Source organism: Ailuropoda melanoleuca, chromosome 12, assembly GCF_002007445.2.
Source record: "Ailuropoda melanoleuca isolate Jingjing chromosome 12, ASM200744v2, whole genome shotgun sequence".
NCBI classification, from domain to species: Eukaryota; Metazoa; Chordata; class Mammalia; order Carnivora; family Ursidae; genus Ailuropoda; species Ailuropoda melanoleuca.
In genome coordinates, this window is record NC_048229.1 from 74,235,922 (window position 1) to 74,256,237 (window position 20,316).

The following is a 20,316-nucleotide window of genomic DNA, read 5'->3' on the forward strand; positions in this document are numbered from 1 at the left end:
GGAAATCAAGACTTGTCATTCATTGAAACCACATGAGACATTTCAATCTCAAGGTTGTCTGACCTCAAATCATGCTTTCCGCCAAGGCCTGAGAGTCTCTGCCATTCTTGCCTTTGGTCTCTGCAGTTGCTTCTCAGCAAAATCTCCCCACATTTCTTACAAATGGACAGTCCTAAAGGAGGAATCGTTGATTCATGCACACACGGATCTTCCCACCCACCTGGTGCCCTGGACGGCCCCCTCCCCATCCTTGGACAAGATGGCTGCTGTCCTATGAAAGTGCACGGAGTCATTCACCTGCCCTCCCTCCTGGATCTCCCACGGTGGCTCTTGTCCCTGTTGCCCATTCTGTCCCAGGGTGCCGGCTCTAGGCCAGCCACTCCAGCTTGGTGCCCTGACAGGCTTATCCCCCTGTGGATGCTGACATCTCCACTTGGCTCTGTGCCTGAAGGGCTCTCATTCTCAGCCCAGCTAAGGAAGGCTCCCAGTCCATGTCTGGTCCAATGCCACCACGTCTGCATTTCCAGGAAGGAGTCTGCAGGATGGAGAAGTACCGACCTCCCTGGAAACCTCAGAATCCATGAGCCTCTGACGGGGTTGCTCTATGGAATCCCGGAGGGAAGGTGCATCAGGTCTCACACAGGCTCGCATTTCATTCTCACGACCCTGAAAGGCAGTGCGAGCCCCACATGGAGAAGAGAACACAGAGGCCAGCAAGGAGGAGGACGTGCCAGGTGTCACCGCCAGGGAGTTTCTCTGGGGATAGCACTCCATTTGGCTATCAGCAGAGACAAGTTCTCATCCGAGAGACCAGAGGGACTTGACCCATCCTGCCCAACCTTCTCCTGGGCCCGGGCCTGCAGGTGCTCACACCACAACACACCGGCACTGAGTTCCCTGACTGTTGTCTCCAGGCCCCTGGCATGGCAGTTGACAAAATAAGTATGAATATGGCTACTACGGATTCAGCAGTGATGCTGTGCCAACAGTGGTCCTGAAGATATGTGTGTACGGTGGGGGCAGGGGGGCACTGTATGTATATAGGAATCTACTCATCTAATCTCATATTTTAAATAAATCTAACACAAATATAATCTCACACATAAATGTAAAGCTCCTTTCCTCACTACAGAGTGACTATGTACCAACGACTTTTCAGAACATTTATATTTAGATAAAATCTCATTTATGTATGTACGTAATCTCATTTATATTTTTCATATATTTGTATAAATCTTTTATATATATAAAACATCACACATATATGTAGATCACATTAAACCATTTGTGTCTATCTGCCAACAAATGTCCTAAAAATTATATATAATGGTATTTCATTTATATAAATCTTATGTATATAAAACCTTGCCTATATATAAGAATCTCATTTACTCATTAGTGACTATATGTTAGCAAATGTTTTAAATACATATATAATTTCATTTATATATAAATCTCATTATGCAAATCTCATGTAATCATTAAAAAGGATATATGCCAACAACTGTTTTAAATATTATATATACAATCTAATTTTATATATTAATGTCATTTATATATTTAAATAAATCCCATAGATATAAAATCTCATATATAATACAGTCAAATATATACGTGTGTGTGTAAATGTCATTTAATCATTTTTTAAAAACCCCTACGAGACAGGCACAACTGTAATCCTCAAGGACTGAGAAGGGCAAACACCTATGCATATGATACCAGGTCTCAGCAGAGCTCCTGGGACCCCCACTCAGACCTGCTCTCCCAAAGCCCAGAGCTCTACCTGCCTCAGTCAGGGGCAACTCCAGCTTTCAGCCGTTCGTACCCCCAGTCCCAGGCATGCCCTTGACCCTGCTCTCTGACTCCACAATCAACCACCAGCAAATCTTGGTCTGCCTTCAAATGCAGCTCAGGACATCACTCCTTCACTCCTTCACCACTCAACCGTCCCACCTCTGGTTCAAACCTTCACTGGGGGAAGATGGACAATTGCAAATTTCCTACTGGCCTCCTTGCCCTCACCCCACTTTTGCCTATTGTCATAGAGCAAATCCATTAACACGCAAGTCAGTTCAGGTCACTCCTTTGCAGACCCTCCAGGGGCTCCCATCTCACTTATAGGGAAAGTTTGTGACCCCATCACAACTCCTAAGGCCCTCCAGCATATGCCTCCCATACAAAGACTTCCCAACATGTTGAAATCACCACTTACAAGAGCCTAAAGAGTTTCTAGGTATAATGCATTTAACATTTATTAAGCAGGGTTTGTAAGAACTTCTTTGGAATTCTACTTACCATGACAAATATGCACTGGGCAAGTAAATGAGGCCTTCCCTTTCATCTGAAATCAAATGGGGCTTCAGTGGGAGATGCGTATGCACCCCCTAAAACTTAGGGGACATAGTGGACTGGCATCTGACTCATGCCTGAGAAATTCTGTGGACAAGAGACCTAGGCTGACCAGCTACGCCACCAGTGAGGCAGCTGCCGATGTTCAGGAATTAGTGTGCATCCTTGTACCTGCTTGGGTAGCAGGTGCCCCCATGAGCCACATGTGTTCCAGGCATGGCAGAGAGCTAGCCTGGGGACTCTCTTGATCTAAAAAGGCCAACAGACTTCATCTGGAGGAATTGGCAGTGGAACCAGACTCCTAGGGGCTGAAGAGGGACCAACGGGCTGATTATATAGGGTTCATTTAGATTATAAGAGACAGGCCATCATCAACTGACGGAGGTTGTCAAGAAACCCATACAAGTCCCCCGTGGGAGACAGTCAGCTGTAAGTATCTGTGAGGCCCAGAGAAGGAAAACCCCCATCAGGCAACAGCACCATTTGGTCCTTGTACAACTTTTCCGGCTCCCCACCAATACAACCAGAAAAGACTAGCGAGGCCCGGCAAGAGTAAATGGAACCTTAACCTGGAATGAAGTCAAAAACATTGACTCTTAACTGGGACATGGCCATTTTTAAAATTATCTTTTTAAATCCAAGTATAGTTGGCATATAATATTGTACTAGTTTCAGGTGTCTAACATAGTGATTCCACAGTTATGTACTTTACACAATGTTCACAAGTCTAGTTATCATCTGCCACCGCAGTTATGACAATACCATTGACTACATGCCCTGTGCTGTACTTTTCAACCCCGTGATTTATTTTTTTAATTTTTTTTAGTGAGACAACACGCATGAGCGTGGGGGGAGGGGGCAGAGGGAGAGGCAGATGGAGAATCCCAAGTAGGCTCTGCACCCGGCAGGGAGCCCGACATGGAGCTTGAACTCATGACCCCAGGATCGTGACCCGAGCCAAAATCAAGAGTTGTACGTTTAACCAACAGAGCCACCCAGGTGCCCCACTTTATTTATTTTATAATTGTTAAGTTTTTACCTCTTATTCTCCTTCCTCTATTTTGCCCATACCCCCACCCTCATAATTATTGAGTTGAGACTGTGTGTGTGACTTTAAGGAACAATTATTTACCAGAAAGTTCCTGCAGACTACTTGTGTTTTCATCTAGGATTAGGACTATCCCGTTAACCAGACTTAAAGGGACAGTGAGAAAAAAAAATTAAGTACCTTTTGGGATTACGCTCTGTTCCTGCTTATTCACTACACTTGTGAATCGTTTAATTGTTGCTGTCGATGTCGGACCAGGTGAGAGTCCCAGGCCCATTTCTGTTCTTTATTTCCTGTCACTGCTGGTGAAGGGGCTCTGGAGTGGAATGTCCCATCAAAGTTAGCCTGTGAGAGGCAGTCAAAGGAACAAGGTTTGTCTTATAGATGTCACGCTTGGAACATCTGAAAGGCCTCGTCCAGGCTACTGGAAGGACCAGAGGCAGTTAGATGTAAAGGACTTTTCAGGTATGACCTTGACCACTTAGGATGGAGTCAGGATCTTGCAGAAAGGGCAAAGAGGCCCACAAAGCAACAACGGGGACGATGATGACGCCAGAAACCACAGAAAGAAATAGGGTGGGAAGGCCAGCAGAGGGGAGATCCTGTGCTCCAGCCAAAGCTGGCTGGCCCACGTGGACTGCACGGTGACCCGAGAAAATAAGCAACCACTAGTGCACCCCCTTCCCCACTCTGAGGGTGTCCACAATCAGGCAGGAAGGTGTTCTCTCCGGTACCACATTGTGGACAGTTCAAGAATCATGGCAGGATTACCCAACTTTCCCACATTCCTAAACCCCGAGCCCCTATGCAACAGGGACTGTCTGGGTAATCTCTGCCTTTGAGCACCTGTGCAGGCCCTGAGACAGAACAGGTGGCTCAATGCTGCTGCTGGATGGACGGACAGTTAAGACACTGACCTTGTGCAAGTCCCTTTCCCAGATTCTCTGTTGCCGTGAACCTCCAGAAAACTCCCTTCTTCCCTGTGACGTCGCCGGAGCCAGACCTCGGAGGCTAGGTGCCCCCCACAGCCTGCCTCTCCTAAGAGCCACGTTGTGATGATCGAAGCAACAAGATCGTGTGTGTGAAAGGATTTTACACAATTCCACAGTGACAAATATTGTGTTAGCCGCGCACAGCAGCTGGGGTCGTACAAGGTCAAGCTCCATGGGGGTTTATCTTTGGTGAGGAGGCAGCCCTGTGCAAGTAACCTTCCACCTGTACCAGGGAAGGAATGAAGGCTCATATCAACCCCTCTGAAAAATAATCCCTGGGCCCTCCCAAATCTATGGTCCTCTGGGGTCATGCTGTTGCTGCCCAGTGGTTACCAGCCTGAATCACTGAAGCCTCAAGTCAGGAACCCAGACACCACCTAGACGCATCAGGTGTTTCAAGCCCTCTGGGGGCCCAGAAGCGTCTCTGTTCAGAAACCACAGGTTTGTGAGTTTCACACACACAAGCAAACACAGACGAAGTTTCAACCTTTTTATTCAAAGCAGCTTCTCACAATGTATAAATACTGCATATTAGCACACATGAAAAATACAACTTCTAAGGCACCCAGAAATGTGTTCATACACGTTACAGGACCATTCACAAAGAGAGTGTACAATTTGCTCTAGACAGTCAGCATTTGATAAGTCAGAAGATTATTATCCCTCAGGACTGCACCCAGTCTCGGGAAATATTTACAACGCAGTGAGAAAGGGTCAGTTGTACCTGCTTTTATGATTCTATGAAGTACTCATACTTACAAATATTCAGGACTAGTTAAAGACTCTCCCATGATAACCTGGCAAAATAAAACAAGTAGCCTAATTTTCAAAGGTCTCCTTGGATTTTGGTGTGTGTGCGACACCCACGATCAAATGCACACACTCCTAGGGTGGGCTGGGTAAGTTTTTGGTAGCCTGCTTCATTATCAGAAGTCTGGTAATAAGCCTTACCGCTAGAATACCACTTCTTCAGCATCCATCATTTCTCAACCAGTTCATCATGAATGAAAAAATGGAGCATCCCTTGGTGTGAGAATGGAGGGAAATCCTTCTCATGCCAAACAGGAATTGGAATGGGTCAATGAAGAACAAAAGGAGGTGGAAATTTAGCAATGGCAGGATGCTGCTCAGTGTAGACACATTTTTAAAAACTCACACTGGAGGTTCCTACTCAGATGGAGCAGTCTACACTGGTCAGATCATCTGGAAGAATGCCAGACCTCCACCTTTTATGATATGGATAAAGGCTGGGACTGCAGAGCAGAAACACCCACCTGAGACAGTGAGTTTCAATCTGAGAAACTCCTCTTTCAGAGCCTTCTCAAGGTGATAATAAATCCCTCTGCGTAGCCAGCCAGGCTGGTGGAAGTGAGCTGCTTCTCTGTGCCAGAAAGCATGCACACCTCTGTCTGGATGTGCCCACGATCTATGAAACACGTGCTTTGTTGGATTAATGGAATTCTTTGGTCCTTGGTTTTATGAAAAGGCAATATTTTCACAATCCTGTCAACGTGGACATCAGCAAATGACTTCTAGCCGGGACTAATGGCACAGGGACAAATTTAATACCAGATGGAACATTCTACACCCTCCAAACTTCCCGGAGTCCCCTGAATGAGTGAGCTCCAGCATCAGGTCAGGTGCTGGGCCAATGAGGCATGGTCAACCTGGAGAGACACTAGCTGAGGCTTCAGATCCGACATCCGTTCTTCGGACTGCCGCACACACTGCAAACACGGGAAGGAAATCTCCACCCTGATGACAGACTTTATGAACGCTTACTAGAGATGCACTCAATAACTTGAGGTTTAGCCATATGAGAGCCCTGGTCTCCAGTCATCTTTAATGCCTTAGTAAGGAGAATCAGTTGGTGGCTAGGGAAGTGTGGCCAACTGAAAGGAATCATAATTTTTTAAAAAATTTAAGTCCAAACTCTAGATGGTTTTATTAGATCCCAGACACAGTGGATGGACCACCAATGAGCTCTATGACTTAGACTCCACTAACACAGCCCTGGGTGGACGGACTCAGCTGATGTGATGTTCTTCATCTAGTTTGCCTTTGCCCTGCTAAACTCAGGTTTGAGTATGGCTTCACACACATAGTTCATGGAAAAGACACTCAGGACACGTGGGAATGCTGATGACATAACTGAAATTGACTTCAGATTGTCTACACAGTAAGACTCACATGTAAACTTTGTTAACACCTCTCAAGGAGTGCTGACCTCAGCCAGGCTGGACGGTTCCAGGTCACCCACGAGGGATCTGGGGTCAACTGCCAAGGTCAGGAGCAGGAAATGCCATTTGTTCAGAACAAATGATGAACTAGCAGCCCTCTCTGTGACCATGTCTAAACCATGTGAATAGTACAAAGGGGGCTCCGGAAAACCTGTCCTTGGTCCATCCATATGGCCGAAGACAACTACCAAGCTGCCTATCTGGTTCCTGCCGCCATCAGCTCAACCAAACTCTTCACGTTAGCCATGACTTACAGACTACGTTGAGTCCGTCAACATGGCTTACGTTGCTTGGAAGAAACAACAACCCGTATTACCCTTTTTTTTCTTTTTTTTTTCTTTCTTTTTTTTTTTTTTGCAACAAGCTTAAGGCTCTGTTCACAGACTCCATCAACTGCCACACAGTGAGACTTTATGGGGAGGTCCTAAACTACATATGTACTTGCAAAGGTTGGAAAATTTACTGATCCTAACGGTAAGGCTTATCCACAAATTCAATACGTTTTCAAATTATACTTCAAACTCAATTACTCTGAGAAAAAGGAAAGTAACCTGCTCCCCAACAATATAAGAGCAGTAGATTCTAATGAAAAAAATAAAAGAAAACCATTGGCACCAAACCAGTATGCTATTTTTTGAAAGAACAAGTGATATTAATGGAAAAGATTGCCTAAAACGCATATCCTAACTTATCACAGAAATATAAAAGTTTATATTCTGAAAATATATACTGTATTAAAGTCTGTAAGCATTTCAACCAAAATTTGCAGAAATAACTGAGCAACACTTATCTACAACAAAAATATACATGCAAGACAACCCCCAAATGGTTTCCCTTAAATATCTACAAAGGCAAAGTGTAGATTTTTAAAGATTATACAAAACCATTTACAGAGAATAAAATAAAATACTTAAGAAATCTCATTTAGAGTCTTAAATACTGTGTATATTAGTGAGAGTGTCTAAACTAATATGTACAACAGATCTAAGTGTCTGAATACAGAAACACAGAAGAGAAGCAATTCTGCATTTTAAATATTCACTTAGGAAGATTTGAAGATGTTTCTATTTGTTTCTCTTAAAAAAATTTCCACAGAAACTAGATTGGAAAATTGCATGAATGTGACTCAATTTCAAATTAAAAAAAAGTTTACAAAATCTTTTAAACCAACAATTAATGGGAAATGCAATTCAGCATTCAGTCAAGGCTTTTTTTAAATGTGGATATTTGGAGCTACAGTTGCATTGATCAGAGTCCATTTTGATCATTATTTTTCCATCCTTATACCAAACTTCATATGGAAGAAACATATTATCATGCTTCAGAGAGAACATTTCCTAGTTTAATCTATACCGAACAAGTATAACATTTTAAATCAATTCTCTACTACCTTCTCAGAGCTATCCGGTTCTGTTCTTAGAGGGTAATTCTTGATGGTTTTTGCCCACAGACATTATTTAAAAGCAGGAAGGGACATGTGGGTACATCAGCGTCCATATGTGGTTTCCACGTTGGCAACGTTTGCAGAGTCCTCTTGGAACGGGACTGCTAACTGCAGTGGCCCCATCACAGAAGGCTGGGTACTAATCACCCGGGGCTGGAGCAGAGAGGGGAGGGGAAGTCTACTGCGTGGCCCGCAGGATAGCAAAGGGTGGGTTCCCTACAAGGCTCCTCAACTGAAGAAGTACCCTCACTTGCCACCCACAGCGGTTCTCCCAACCCTAAGCCAAGACCAGGCAGCTCCTCACAGACCTGCCCGGGCTCTGGGAAGGGACAGACATAGGGTGGGGGTGGAGGCAAAGCAGGGTAAAGAGAGGGGAGAAGGGATCCTATGGGGGGAGAGAAGGCTCTGTAACCAAAGATAAAAAGTGAAAGCCTGAGCCCCCTGTCTAGAGAAAGTTCTTAGGGTAAACCTGGACACATGCACAGGTCTGGCATTTTCCAACCCACGTCAGGTTGCTAAAAGTGACCAGGATTTCATTTCCATATTATCAAAACAACCATCCATAAAGTCGAGAATTCAGCGATGCAATCCACCCTGCAGCCAGCACATTTCACCTACTTTTGCCCAATCTGTGGAACATCCTCCTTGAATCAACTGTATAGAAACAACCAAGACACAGACCATCTTTCAAAACACCTTCTGTTATACCCAGAACCTACAAACGCACAGCAGGAGTTCCACCCTACTAACGGTTCCACGTTCCTACCCTATCGTCAGAGATCCTTCCAGTGGGGAAGGGTCCTGAGGAGACGGCCTTTCAATAGAGAGAACCAAGGCCACCTTTGGGTCCACATCCAGATGAACTTCACACTCACTGTCTACAGGACCATGTTTCTAGCCTTAGTGTAGACACTCATCCCGCTCTAAAACACAAGGCAGACAGAAACCTGAGGCAACAGCCTCCCTGTTCTCAGCAGGGCTCCCCTCCCCACACCATGCCCAGCGAGCGCTCCCTGCTCCACTCACTGCCTCCAACAAGGGCCAAGACAGGATGGTGACCGCAGAGGGAAAGAGAAGATGAGGGAGGCAAGGAGGCCTCTGAGAATACTCAGGGGTTGTGACGGACAAGGACAAATCCCACCACTCTGAGAATCTAACTGACCCACAGAAGGGTTAAGCCTTGTGCAGAACATGTGCCTGTCATTTCTCTGCTCCAGACTTGAGGTCTACCTTTCTCTTCATCAACCCAAACCCAAACCAACCCCCACCCCTTCTCTGTAGCTGATCCACGGACTTAGGGATGACGGTCTAAATTCAGATGCTGGGGTCCCCATGCAGCCCAGGGGCCCTGGGACAGGAGACTTCATCCCTGGTTATTTCTCCCTGATGTAAGTAAACAACTAGAAAAAAGACAGATCATCTGCGCTTCTAAACACAAAATGATTCAGACCTACTGACGGCTCAACAGAGTGGGAGCTCTTCCCCCACCTCCCCTGGAAGGCCAAACCCAGACAACACGGTCCACACGGAAGAAGTGGACTCTGAAATCCAAGTTCAGTCGTTTGCCCCAAAGACAAAAGGCTCACTCTAGATAATATGCAATCTCTAGGCAGGGCCCATTAGCTCTTCCTGACGTCACGAATTAGGGACGGGGTATGCCTCAGTACCATTCAGGCTGGAGGCCCCTTCATCTCCTTCAAAGCAGCAGAGTGAAGAGAAAACTCTCCCATAATTTCTCCTAAGAATAGAGATTCAATTATTACAGCTGAAAACCATTTTACATAAAGAGGATCTGGTGCAGAGCTATTCCTTTTATCCATGGGGATCCTTCCATTTACATCTCTCCGAATTTTATTTCTGCGTGGTTCATTGCTAGAATGCACCGAACGGCATGAACCTTGTATGGGATTTGGTCCAGGGCAGTATGAAAATAATATCTGTGTCAATGACAGATATCATAATATATAAACAAAAATAAATAAATTAAATAAGTTTGATTAAAGAAAAAAATTTCCTAGTAGTTCATGTTTTTGTAAAACTAGCTTTACATATAATACACATAAATTATCAGAATTTCCACTTACATTGTTTTAAAAATATATATTTAACAAAACATTCCTAAACATACAATATCGGTTTGCAAATCACTCAATTGGGTTTTAAGACCAAGCCCTAAAAGTCACACAGATTTGCATCAGAGAGAAGACTGAGGCTGGCTCTACACAACCATTTTGCTCAGCGGTCTGGAAATTCCCTAAGACTGATCATCCCCTGTCACCGGATCTGCACTTAACCGGAGAGAGCCATAGCCAAGTCTCCAAAGCAGAGGCACTGTGTAGACACAGCCTGAGTCAGAAGGATGGGGAAAACTGGTCTTCCCCTTCCTGGACCGGGATGGTGCATTTCAGCGAGTGGGGAGAGGACAACAGTATCTGGCAGAGGCCTGGGAAGATATAGCCCTCGATAGCTCTCTGGCCAGTGGAGGGGCGGGGAGGGGGAGGGGGAGGAAGCCGAGTATGCTGCGTTTCCCATCTGTTATACAAAATCAAACCAATGCAGATCAACCAAAGGACAGGAGGAAATGGACACAAGAGAGCCACCCTGACAAACTCCTTAGCCGACGCACGCCGTGCCCGGGTTTCTGAAGCACAGGGCAAAGCTGGAAGTCAGGTGCCCTCGTGCGCTGGGGCAGGCAGGCTGGGGCTCTTCAGACTTCGTAAATTTTGTCCTGCAGGTAGCTGAACAGGGAATCCAGGCCCTTGGAGGAGCTCCAGAGCTGCTTGAGCATGAGGCATTCTTTCTCGTTCACATCTTCAAGCACAGACTTCAGGAAGCTCCGAACGAGGCATTTTGACTCTTCCAACACCTGAAGGGAAATGCATAAGCCTCATTAGCCGGCACCAGGGACTGTGCTCCAGAGGAACGTACTCGGCCTAGGAGTCACCAGTTAACCTTCCGATGTCCAAAGCCAGAGGAGACTCCCTGCTGCCTGCCGTCCAGAACTTCCCAGGCCCGTGTCCCAGCAATGCCAGGAATGGGCTCCAGGCATGCCAAGGCGATGAGCCCTCAGTCCCTGGAATGGCGCAGTGGGGCCTGTGTTACCCCCGACCGCAAGAGCTCTGTCCTGGACCCAAGGGTGACATAAGCTCAGTATCATTTTCTATAGGTGTCATGAGAAAGTTTGGGAAATACCCACTTTCACCTCCCGTGCTTCACTCTGATTATCTGTGCAACGGTGACAATGATGCCTAACTTAAGGATGGCATCACAGAGGAGGATAACGAACAGATGGCTGTCGGAGTATCCAGAGGACTCACCCCACCCGGGAGCGTCTCTTGTTTAGCTTTAGGAGTAAGAGCAGCAGCAAGAATACTAGCAATCATTGTAGTAATGAGTAGTAGTAATTGCCATAATTGTAGTGATGTGTAGTAACAGGGATGACAACAGTAATAATGCTACAGTATTAGAGTAGCGGTAACAGTGGGGATGTTAGCAATGTCGGTGAGGATGCTAGCGGTGGTGATGATACTAGAGTATCATGGTAGTAACACAGCGACAATAGCAGCGATATCGGGAGTATGGTAGCAATAATGGTAGTAATAGTAAAAATCATCACAGTCATGAGTAATAGCAATCCTAACCGATCACAGTAACAATGGCAATGCTATCAGAAGTATGTATGAGAAGTGTTTTCCCTGCTTTCTTCCATTCCGTCCTCACGATAACTCCATAAAGAGGTAGTATCTTTATCTCCACATTACGATGCAGGACCTGAGCTCTGTAGAGTCAAGGTGCCTGAGCTGCGGGGCGCACGCGGCCTGCAGATGCCGGCTGACCAGGGTGGGCCGTGCTGCTGCCTCGCTCTGGCGCAGGGACTGCGGGGGACTGAGGCGCCCGAGCGTCCTTCATCCTTCCACGGCCTCCACCCTTCTCTGCAGACATCAAGGCTTTGCTGCACACTCTCCCACAGTGCTTTCAAACAGAAAAAGCAGGACAAGGGCTCCCTTGCCCAAGCGGGCTGGAACGAAGCTGGGATCTTCCTACTCAGCCTGGGCTGGAGGCTACGGGGAGTGAGAATGGGCCGCAGACCAAGGCTGCCTCCCGCCTCACAAGAGTTCCCCTGAAGAACACCGTCTCCCAGGTCGCAGAGCAGTCCTTTCTCGAGCAACTCACCCCAAAGCTCCTGAATTCACAACCGTTGACAGGAGAGATTTCCTTGTAGCATTTCTTCAACAGTTCGCCCACCTGCGTACCTCTACTGCCCAAAGACCAGATTCCACGATGGAGCTTTGCGGTCTTTCTCCTACCTTCCTTTTCAACTTTAACGGCCCTCACATACCCCCTGAACCTCCTTCCACCACCATGAGCCGCTGCCTGAACTCCACAGGGGTTTTCGCACTCGTGTGCCCTCACTCACACCGCTTCCTCTGCTTAGAATTCTACGTGCTTCTCCGTGCGGCTGATCCTAGGCTCATCAACCATCCCTGTTTGCCCAGGACCATGGGGATTCCTGAGACATGGGATTTCCAGTGCTAAAACCAGGAGAGCCCCAAGCAAAGTGGGATGAGTGGGTCACAGCAGTTATCAGGAAGATTAAAAGACAATCCAATCCGCATCAGAGATTAGCAGAGTGCATGGCCCATAATACATGTTCACCAACGATGCAGGACCGTCACCTGTCCATCACCATCACTGGCACTGTCAGGCTTCCAGGGAGCAGAGTTTACACACAGTAGGTGCCCAATCAAGACTGATGAGGCAAATGGGGAGAGGCATGGCAGCTGGGGGTGGTGTCTGACCCCATAAATCTAACCCAGCACCTCCCTGACTCTGAAGCACTCCGAGGCCCACCCCCACCCCGACCGTATTCTCCCAAATCGCCTTTCTCATTTCCTGGACTGGCCCTGTGTCTCCAGGAGCAGCCTTTGCTCCACCTTTCCACAGGATATTTCCAAACTGTGCTCAGAGTGACTTTTATGAGATAAAATCAACACTTAATTAAAATCCGGCTCCTCTGCAGAGGTGTTATTTATTTGTCTATTTTTCATTGTGTCTTCAGAGTCAAACGGCGACGTTTAAGTGTGCCACGCACTCGGTGGGTAGAAGAAATGAGACATGAGGACGGCGTGTACTGGCTTCTCTCATCTCCAGGACGGTTTAACACCCTTCATCCTTATGTGCCTTTGTTTCTCATATTCTTTGAAAACTACAGATGTTTTGTGCTTCCGTGTGTGTCTAGGACTTTCTTTTAAGGCAACGTGCTCTACCCCAGGGTATAAATCTCTTCTGTGAGGTTTTTAGACTGCGCATGACGGAGAATCCCTAAGAATGCTGACTGTCTGTTCCCAGATGCAAGCTCTCGACCCCAAGAGAAGGCATTTATGGTTTTACACACATACACACCCTGCATGACCTCTGGCAAGTCAGTTAGTCCCTCTCAGCCTCATCACCCTCATCTGTAAAATGGGTCTGTTACAGGGACAAGCACACAAAGACACAGGAACTCACCACGGCACTGCAGGAGGCCATCTCCTTGACCCGCAGCATGACCTCCTGGCTGAATGTGGTTGGCCAGAAGACTTGGGACACAAGTCCCCTGCTGCACGCCTCCTGGGCGGTGAGCTTCCGCCCACAGAACAGCATCTCGTTGGCCTGAAAAAAGCAAAAGCAGGGGAAGGCTGAGAGCCCAGGGTGCCTCCCATGTCTATTAGCGAGGCCTGGGCTTGACGGGTACCACTGTCCTGGTTCTCTACGGCACGGCTCTCAGCCGGGGGGTCAGACAGGCTTTGGGAACGACGTGCAAACATCTGCATCTGTGTGCATCTTTCTGACCAGAGAGTCCACAGCTTTCCTGAAATTCCCAAAGGAAGCCACGTACTGACTGTGGGTTCGTCTGCCCGACACCCCTCCCCACATCTGGCAGCAGACCCACAGGAGTGAGCACGCACCTGGGGCTGGGTACAGCCCAGTGTCGACACCCGAGCCATGATGACTGGTCCACGGAGGAATAGGTGGGTGCCCCGCGTAATAAATCTCTCCGAAAGGTTTCCCGGCCAGAGGCAATGGGAGAGACTCTCTCTCCCTCTCAGTTGCATGAGAAAGTCAAGGAGCCCATGGCCACCCACTGCTGTGTCCCCAGTCTTTGGAGAGATGGGTCCATAAAGAAAGGAGGGATGGAGAACAAGAGGCCTGACTGAGCTGGGATTCCAGGATCCCAGCACCTCCACAGAAGGCTCCACTTCTGCATATGCAAGTTATGGCAGCCACTGCATTCTTTTCTTCCCGCTTTAAGCCAGTTAAAAGTGTCTCCATCACTGGCAGCCAGGAAGTCCTACATAATCCCATCGTACCAATGCAGAGAGGTGCATGTCTCCTGCTGGCCCAGGGCTGTACATACCTCTGCCCAGTTGTGAAGGGCGAAAAGCATCCTCCCCACCTGACCACCTCCCTCCCCACCTTCTGTGGTTCCCTCCACACCCTACTCCCCAAAGAATTTCCTTTTGCTTTGCACTTCAAAGCTGTCATACACGTCCTGGGAGGCACCTGATGGATAAGGTCCTAGGCACAGACAGCGCAGTGTTTCACCACTAAAACTTACCAAGTGACTCTCCCGCTGATAATTAGGGTGTAATGGTCACCACCATGTGATGGGGTCCCTATCTCCTTCAGGATAAATCCCCACCACCTTCAGGCAGCAGACAATCCCTTCCCTGACCTGCCATCCATCTGCCTGCCCCTATGTGCTGAGCCGTTCTTGGATCGATGTGGAAATGCCAGGCTCTCTTGGCTGCTGGATCTCTGCGCGTGTTTTCCCCTTTGTTCTGGTTGTTACTGATGGGTCATGATGACCCAAGGGCCAATCTTTCATGCCAGAGTAGAGAAATTTATCAGGCTGGTAATGAGCCTACAGCATGCACTTGGTTAGAGGTTTGAAGACAAATCTCTGTCATTATACTTATTTAGAAACACCTCTGTCTCGGGAAGGAGAAATGAAAGGAAGGAACGCTAGAGAAGGAGCCCAACAGGACACAGTCGGGAAGAGCATGTCTCAGTCAGCAACATTCTTGGAGTTTCAGAAATGATCGAAAAAAAAGAGAGACAGAAAGAGATAAGACAGTACAATGTTCACACTTTTGCAACCACAAAGGACAGGGAGGAATGGGAGTGGCACTGACTTTGGGCAGAGCATGGTGGCCAAGATCAAAAGGGAAAGTGTTTGCTTCCTGGGCTCCCTGCCTGCCTCATTCTTCTGCCACTGGTGAGAGACCGTGAGCGGCCTCAAGCAGACCCAGCCACAAGTCCCTGAATCTGAATGGCCTCACTGATCCCACCTGCTGGCCCTGCTGCATAGACGAGGAGGTGCCGGTGGGTGTGGGGCTGCTGGTGGTCTCCACTGATCTTGTATTTTCTCTTCCTGTTTCATGCCACCATCAAAGAGTGACAAGCCCACAAAGAAGGGGTAGAATGCAGGTTCTCATCCTTCCAGACTCACCCCTGAACATTCTCACAGTCCAGCAGTAGGGCCACTGGCATAGTTTCCCCCTCCCCAGGTGGGAAGGCCAAGGTTTATAGGATCAGGGCAGAAGAAAACACAGACTTCAGGATCAGACACCCTCGTTCTGCCTTCTGCTTTGCTCTGGGACCCTATGCAAATCCCTTTACTTCTCTGAGTCTGTTTATTCATCTCTAAAGTGGGTACCAGTTAGCACCTGTGAGGATCCAATGAGATAACAAAAGAGCAGGGAAACGCCATGCCAGCCACGTGTCAGCACCCACAGACGGGATTATCAAGGATGGAGCCTCCATGTTACTCATCCTTGTACTTCTAGGCAGGTAAGGCAATGCCTGGGGCCTACTGGAAGCTCACTTAGGTTTGTGGGCTCAAAGAAGGAGCAACACCTGCCAGAATTTCACCTCAACTCTCCATGCCTCAGTTTATCTGTAAAATGGAGAGCAATAGGACCTACTTTTGCAGGTGCTCAGAAGAGTGAATGAGGCCATCCCGTGGAAAGTGACCAGTAAAGTGGCTGGCACATAGGAGGTGATCAGTGCAAGCTTAGAGACTCTTGCTGGGCCAACCCACTCAGTCCTTGGTCATCAAAGTGCCCATTTGGTTTTAGTGTGTAACGCATCACAGGAGACATATTTTTCAGAATGGGAATCACAAAGAGACAGCAGAGAGCGTCATCCCGTGCAGAATCTCAGTACCAGCAACACTTTAGTGAGGACCCACTCATCCCGGGTGCGGCTGGCACCTGAGGGCTTCACCCACGGACCTCAGCCCGGGGTGTGGTGAGGGAGAATCTCAGGAATCCTAAGGGTGGAAGAGGTACTGAACTCAGTCTACTGTGTCAGGAAAGCAGGTGGTGAGTGTGCTGAGCCCACAGGCCTTCAGAGTCACCTGGGAGTTACCTTTTGGAGTTGGGGGATGTGAACATCAAGGCCAGAGACCAAACAGGAAACAGGACAAGAAGGGCTGGGTCATTAAAACACTGAGCTTTGCCAGAGAGCTCAAACTCAAACCAGAAGATAAATTATTAGAGGGCCATGGAGAAGTCCGGAATGACGAGGGTGGTGGAAAGAGTTTCCAGCAGCATCTGCCACAGCAGAGCGAGCAAACAATGTTAGAGCTGACCACGGGCCCACTGGGTTCAATGCAGGAGGTCACAGGTGTCCCTTGCAATGCAATGTGGCAGGTTTCTTCTTTCAATATTAGAGCGCCTACATCCACACATGTGGGTGCTGGGACTTTCTAGAACTGGTCTGGAAGAGGCACGAGATCTGCTTACTCCCCTTCTCAGAGGGACAAGCTGTTACAAAGGGATGCAAATTGATTTCAGACAATACTGTCTTTCAGAGAGCCCCCAATTGCAGACTCATTCCTTGGGTGTGGGTCCTATTTTATGACCTACTGGTTAAGAGCACAGACTCTGAAACCTGATAATCTGTGATCTGATCCCAAGACTGCCACTCCCACTGTGTGACCCTGGAAAACTCACCCTCTCTGAGCCTCAGTCTCCAATCTGTCAGGTGGGGATAACAACTGTCCTACCTTACTGGGCTGTAGGAGGATGTCCTGAGTTAACGGCTCTCAAGCACTGGTGTGCTTTCTAAGTGGCCCCTGACCACACCTGCCTCTGCTTGTGCAGAATCTGACTGTGACCCCCAAGTACTCCATCACTTGCTCACACACCACTGACGGCTTACCGACACNTGACCACACCTGCCTCTGCTTGTGCAGAATCTGACTGTGACCCCCAAGTACTCCATCACTTGCTCACACACCGACGGCTTACCGACATGTGACACGGCAAGATCCTTAACTTCTCCAGTTTAGCTTGCCATCTGTGTGATGGAGACCATAACGCAGGTTCTCCAGGGGGCACTGTCTGTGATTACCAAATCCCTTCCTGCTTTTGGGACACGTGGCAAGACTACATTTCCCAGCCTCCCTTGCAGGTGGGTGTGGCTACACCACTGAATCCTGGCCAGTGAAATGTGAGGAGAGGTGAAGATGCCCCTTGTAGGCCTGGCCCATGAAAACCTCCAGGCTCTCTCTGCATGTCCACTGGCCAGAAGCAAAGGTAGGTCTACTAGAATGAAGCGCCTGGGCCCCCAGTCAGTGTGGACAGCTACTTCCTCTACATTTTACTGTGGCAAGAATGAGAAAGAAATTTTTGCGGTCTGGACCCTAGGATTGCAGGATTGATTGTTACAGCACACAGCCCACTCTAATACATGCTCTTATCAGGTTGTCGTGAAGAATAAATGAGATAATGTAAGCAAAGTGCGTAGGTAAGTGAAATGAACTTAGTTTAGTTAGCTTAAACTACAATGTGCTTTAACTAGTTAAGTGTTTAATTAAGTGAACTAACTGAATTAACTTAGTTAGGTGAACAAAGTACATGTTTGATAAGCGAATGTCCCCATCGTCCTCTCGACCCTGGGCCACACCTGCCGCTGGCATCAGGCACCAGTGGCTGAAGGCTCCAAGATGAGCCTGAGCTCATTCCTGCTCCTCTAGGGAGGCAGACGAGGCAGAGACACTCAGCATATTCTACAGAGTGGGTGCACCCCTGGGTTCCATACCCTAAATCCAGGACAGAGAAGGGGTCTTGTTGGGACCCAGAGCAGCTTATCCCAGAGAGGGATCCTGCCCGAGGAGCGTGGGGGCTTACCAGTGCGACGCCCAGGATCTGGGGGAAGGTGTATGAGGAGCAGCCCGCGGGCGTGAGGCGGATGGTGGCATAGGGGGTCTGAAACCAGGCTTTCTCGCTGGCCCACACGATGTCGCAGAGGGGCAGGATGGAGGCACCCAGGCCCAGGGCAGGCCCATTGATCGCGACCACAATAGGCTTCTTAAACTGGATGAAGGCCTTCACAAAGTCCCTGGGAGAAAAGAGAAGACCCTCTTTAACAGGTGGGCAGGCTGCCAAGACCTGTTCGACACCCTTTAACCTGCAGAGGCTGAAATAAGCTTCCCTGGTGCTGTGAAGCACCCTCCGGTCGTCAGAGGGAGGTAGGTGCCAGGCAAGCGCCTCATTCTCCTGAACACCGAGCCACTGAGCTGCAGTCACAAGCACAGCACATTCAGTGGTCGGTGGCACATTTTCAGAAAGAAATTCATGGGGTGACCACATGTTCCACTTTGCCCAGATGGTCCTGGGTCATGGCCATGGTCCCAGCCCTGAACCAGTTACCATTCCCTGGATATTGACAAATTGTAACCATTCTAAGGAAGACAACCTGAACATCAAGGTTCAGAACCAGAAAGAGAACAAAAACGAGGGCGTTACAAGGAGGCATATTTGAACGCAAGGAGAGAAATGTTCTAACAGCACTGGCCGAAGGTGGAATGGCTGGCGTTGGGAGGTATGAACTCCTCATTATTGGATGTATTCCGATTTTGGCTGGATGACCACTTCGGGTGATGTTATAGAGGGAATTCAAGCTTCAGATGGTGGGCACAGGTGATGTTTAACCTTTCTTTGAATCCTAGGATTGTTTGATTCTGAATCACCCGCAGGGATGCCAGATTCATCAAGGGTGGTTCTAGAATGCTGACAAGGATCCACATATTGTGGTGGCTTCAACCAAAACTGGGGAAGGACACTGAGCTCCCTGGAGGCATGAGGCATCTGGGATCATGGCTCTGGGATTAGTATACATTTTATTCCCCTCCCCTTCCTCATCGAGCAAAGTTCCAACATGGATCTGTACATATTAAGCAGAGCCAACTCTATTTTCTTTGCCCTAGAATACTCTTTGCCTCTTCCATTGCTGCTCTGTAAGATTCATAAATGTTAATACTCATCTGGACATGGAGGAAAGATCCAAGACATCTAGTAAAACCTGCATCCTTCGTTATTCTCAGGTGGAAGACTGGAAACTACCAAGAACTCACAAGAATAAAATCCATACTCCTGACCGTGACCTCGGTCTGCTTCCGCTTACACCCCCAAGGCTCATTTCTTGTCTCCCTCAAGCCTACTCACAGTGCATGGCCTGCCCGGGCCTTCTGAGAGTTCTCAGAAAACACCAGTATCACAATTTGCAATTATCCTAATTATTTGCTTGCCTACTTGCTTTTGGATTTTCCTTTCTCTTCAGCTCCTTGCAGAAACCCACAGTCTGCCTCATGCATGGCATGGTGCCCATACCTACTGGAGTTCACCCTGAGTGAGTAACTGCCGGATAGATAAAGAGTCTTCCGGAAGGAGTGAAGACTGCAGATGTGCATCCGGGATGCGCTCGTCGCTCGCCAGACCCGCTTTCCCTTCCCTCCTCTTCCTGAGTCTGCTGCTGGAGCACATTTCCCCGCCTGCCTCACCTCACCGTTGGCTGTGGCCAAGTAACCAAACACTGGCCGATGGAATGTGAGAGGAAAACTATGCCCACTTCCAGGCCTGAGTGTGGAACCCTCCCACCGTGCAGCCTGCAAACCCTTTCATCTTGATGGGCACGGCTGTCTTGGAGGGCCTGTGCTGAGCCACAGGACGGAAGGAGTCTGCGTTCTTGAGTCACACTTGGAGGACAGCCATGGGCTGATCAGTAGCATCCATTTTAGGTTCCCAAATATAAGAAGTAAATTTCTATCCCAACTGAGTCATTACATGTATTTGGGGTTCATTCGTTGCAGCAGCTAATACTTGACGAATACAAACGTCCATCTGATTTATCCCTTCTCAGCTGCTACCACTCCCCTGCAATCCTTACCAAAACATGTGGGCATCATGCTGATAC

General features: G+C 48.2%; 1 protein-coding gene across 1 annotated transcript in view; it reads right to left on the bottom strand.

Moving 5' to 3' along the window:
- Positions 1-4,866: 4,866 nt before the first annotated feature.
- CDYL2 (chromodomain Y like 2) overlaps positions 4,867-20,316 on the bottom strand; it is a 324,144-nt gene continuing 308,694 nt past the window's right edge. The window contains exons 7-9 of the mRNA XM_034639042.1: positions 18,252-18,462; positions 13,582-13,725; positions 4,867-10,939 (exon numbers count right to left, since the gene is read on the bottom strand). Coding sequence (XP_034494933.1) covers positions 10,781-10,939; positions 13,582-13,725; positions 18,252-18,462 — 514 coding nt within the window. The 3' untranslated portion in view covers positions 4,867-10,780. The remainder of the gene's footprint in view (positions 10,940-13,581; positions 13,726-18,251; positions 18,463-20,316) is intronic.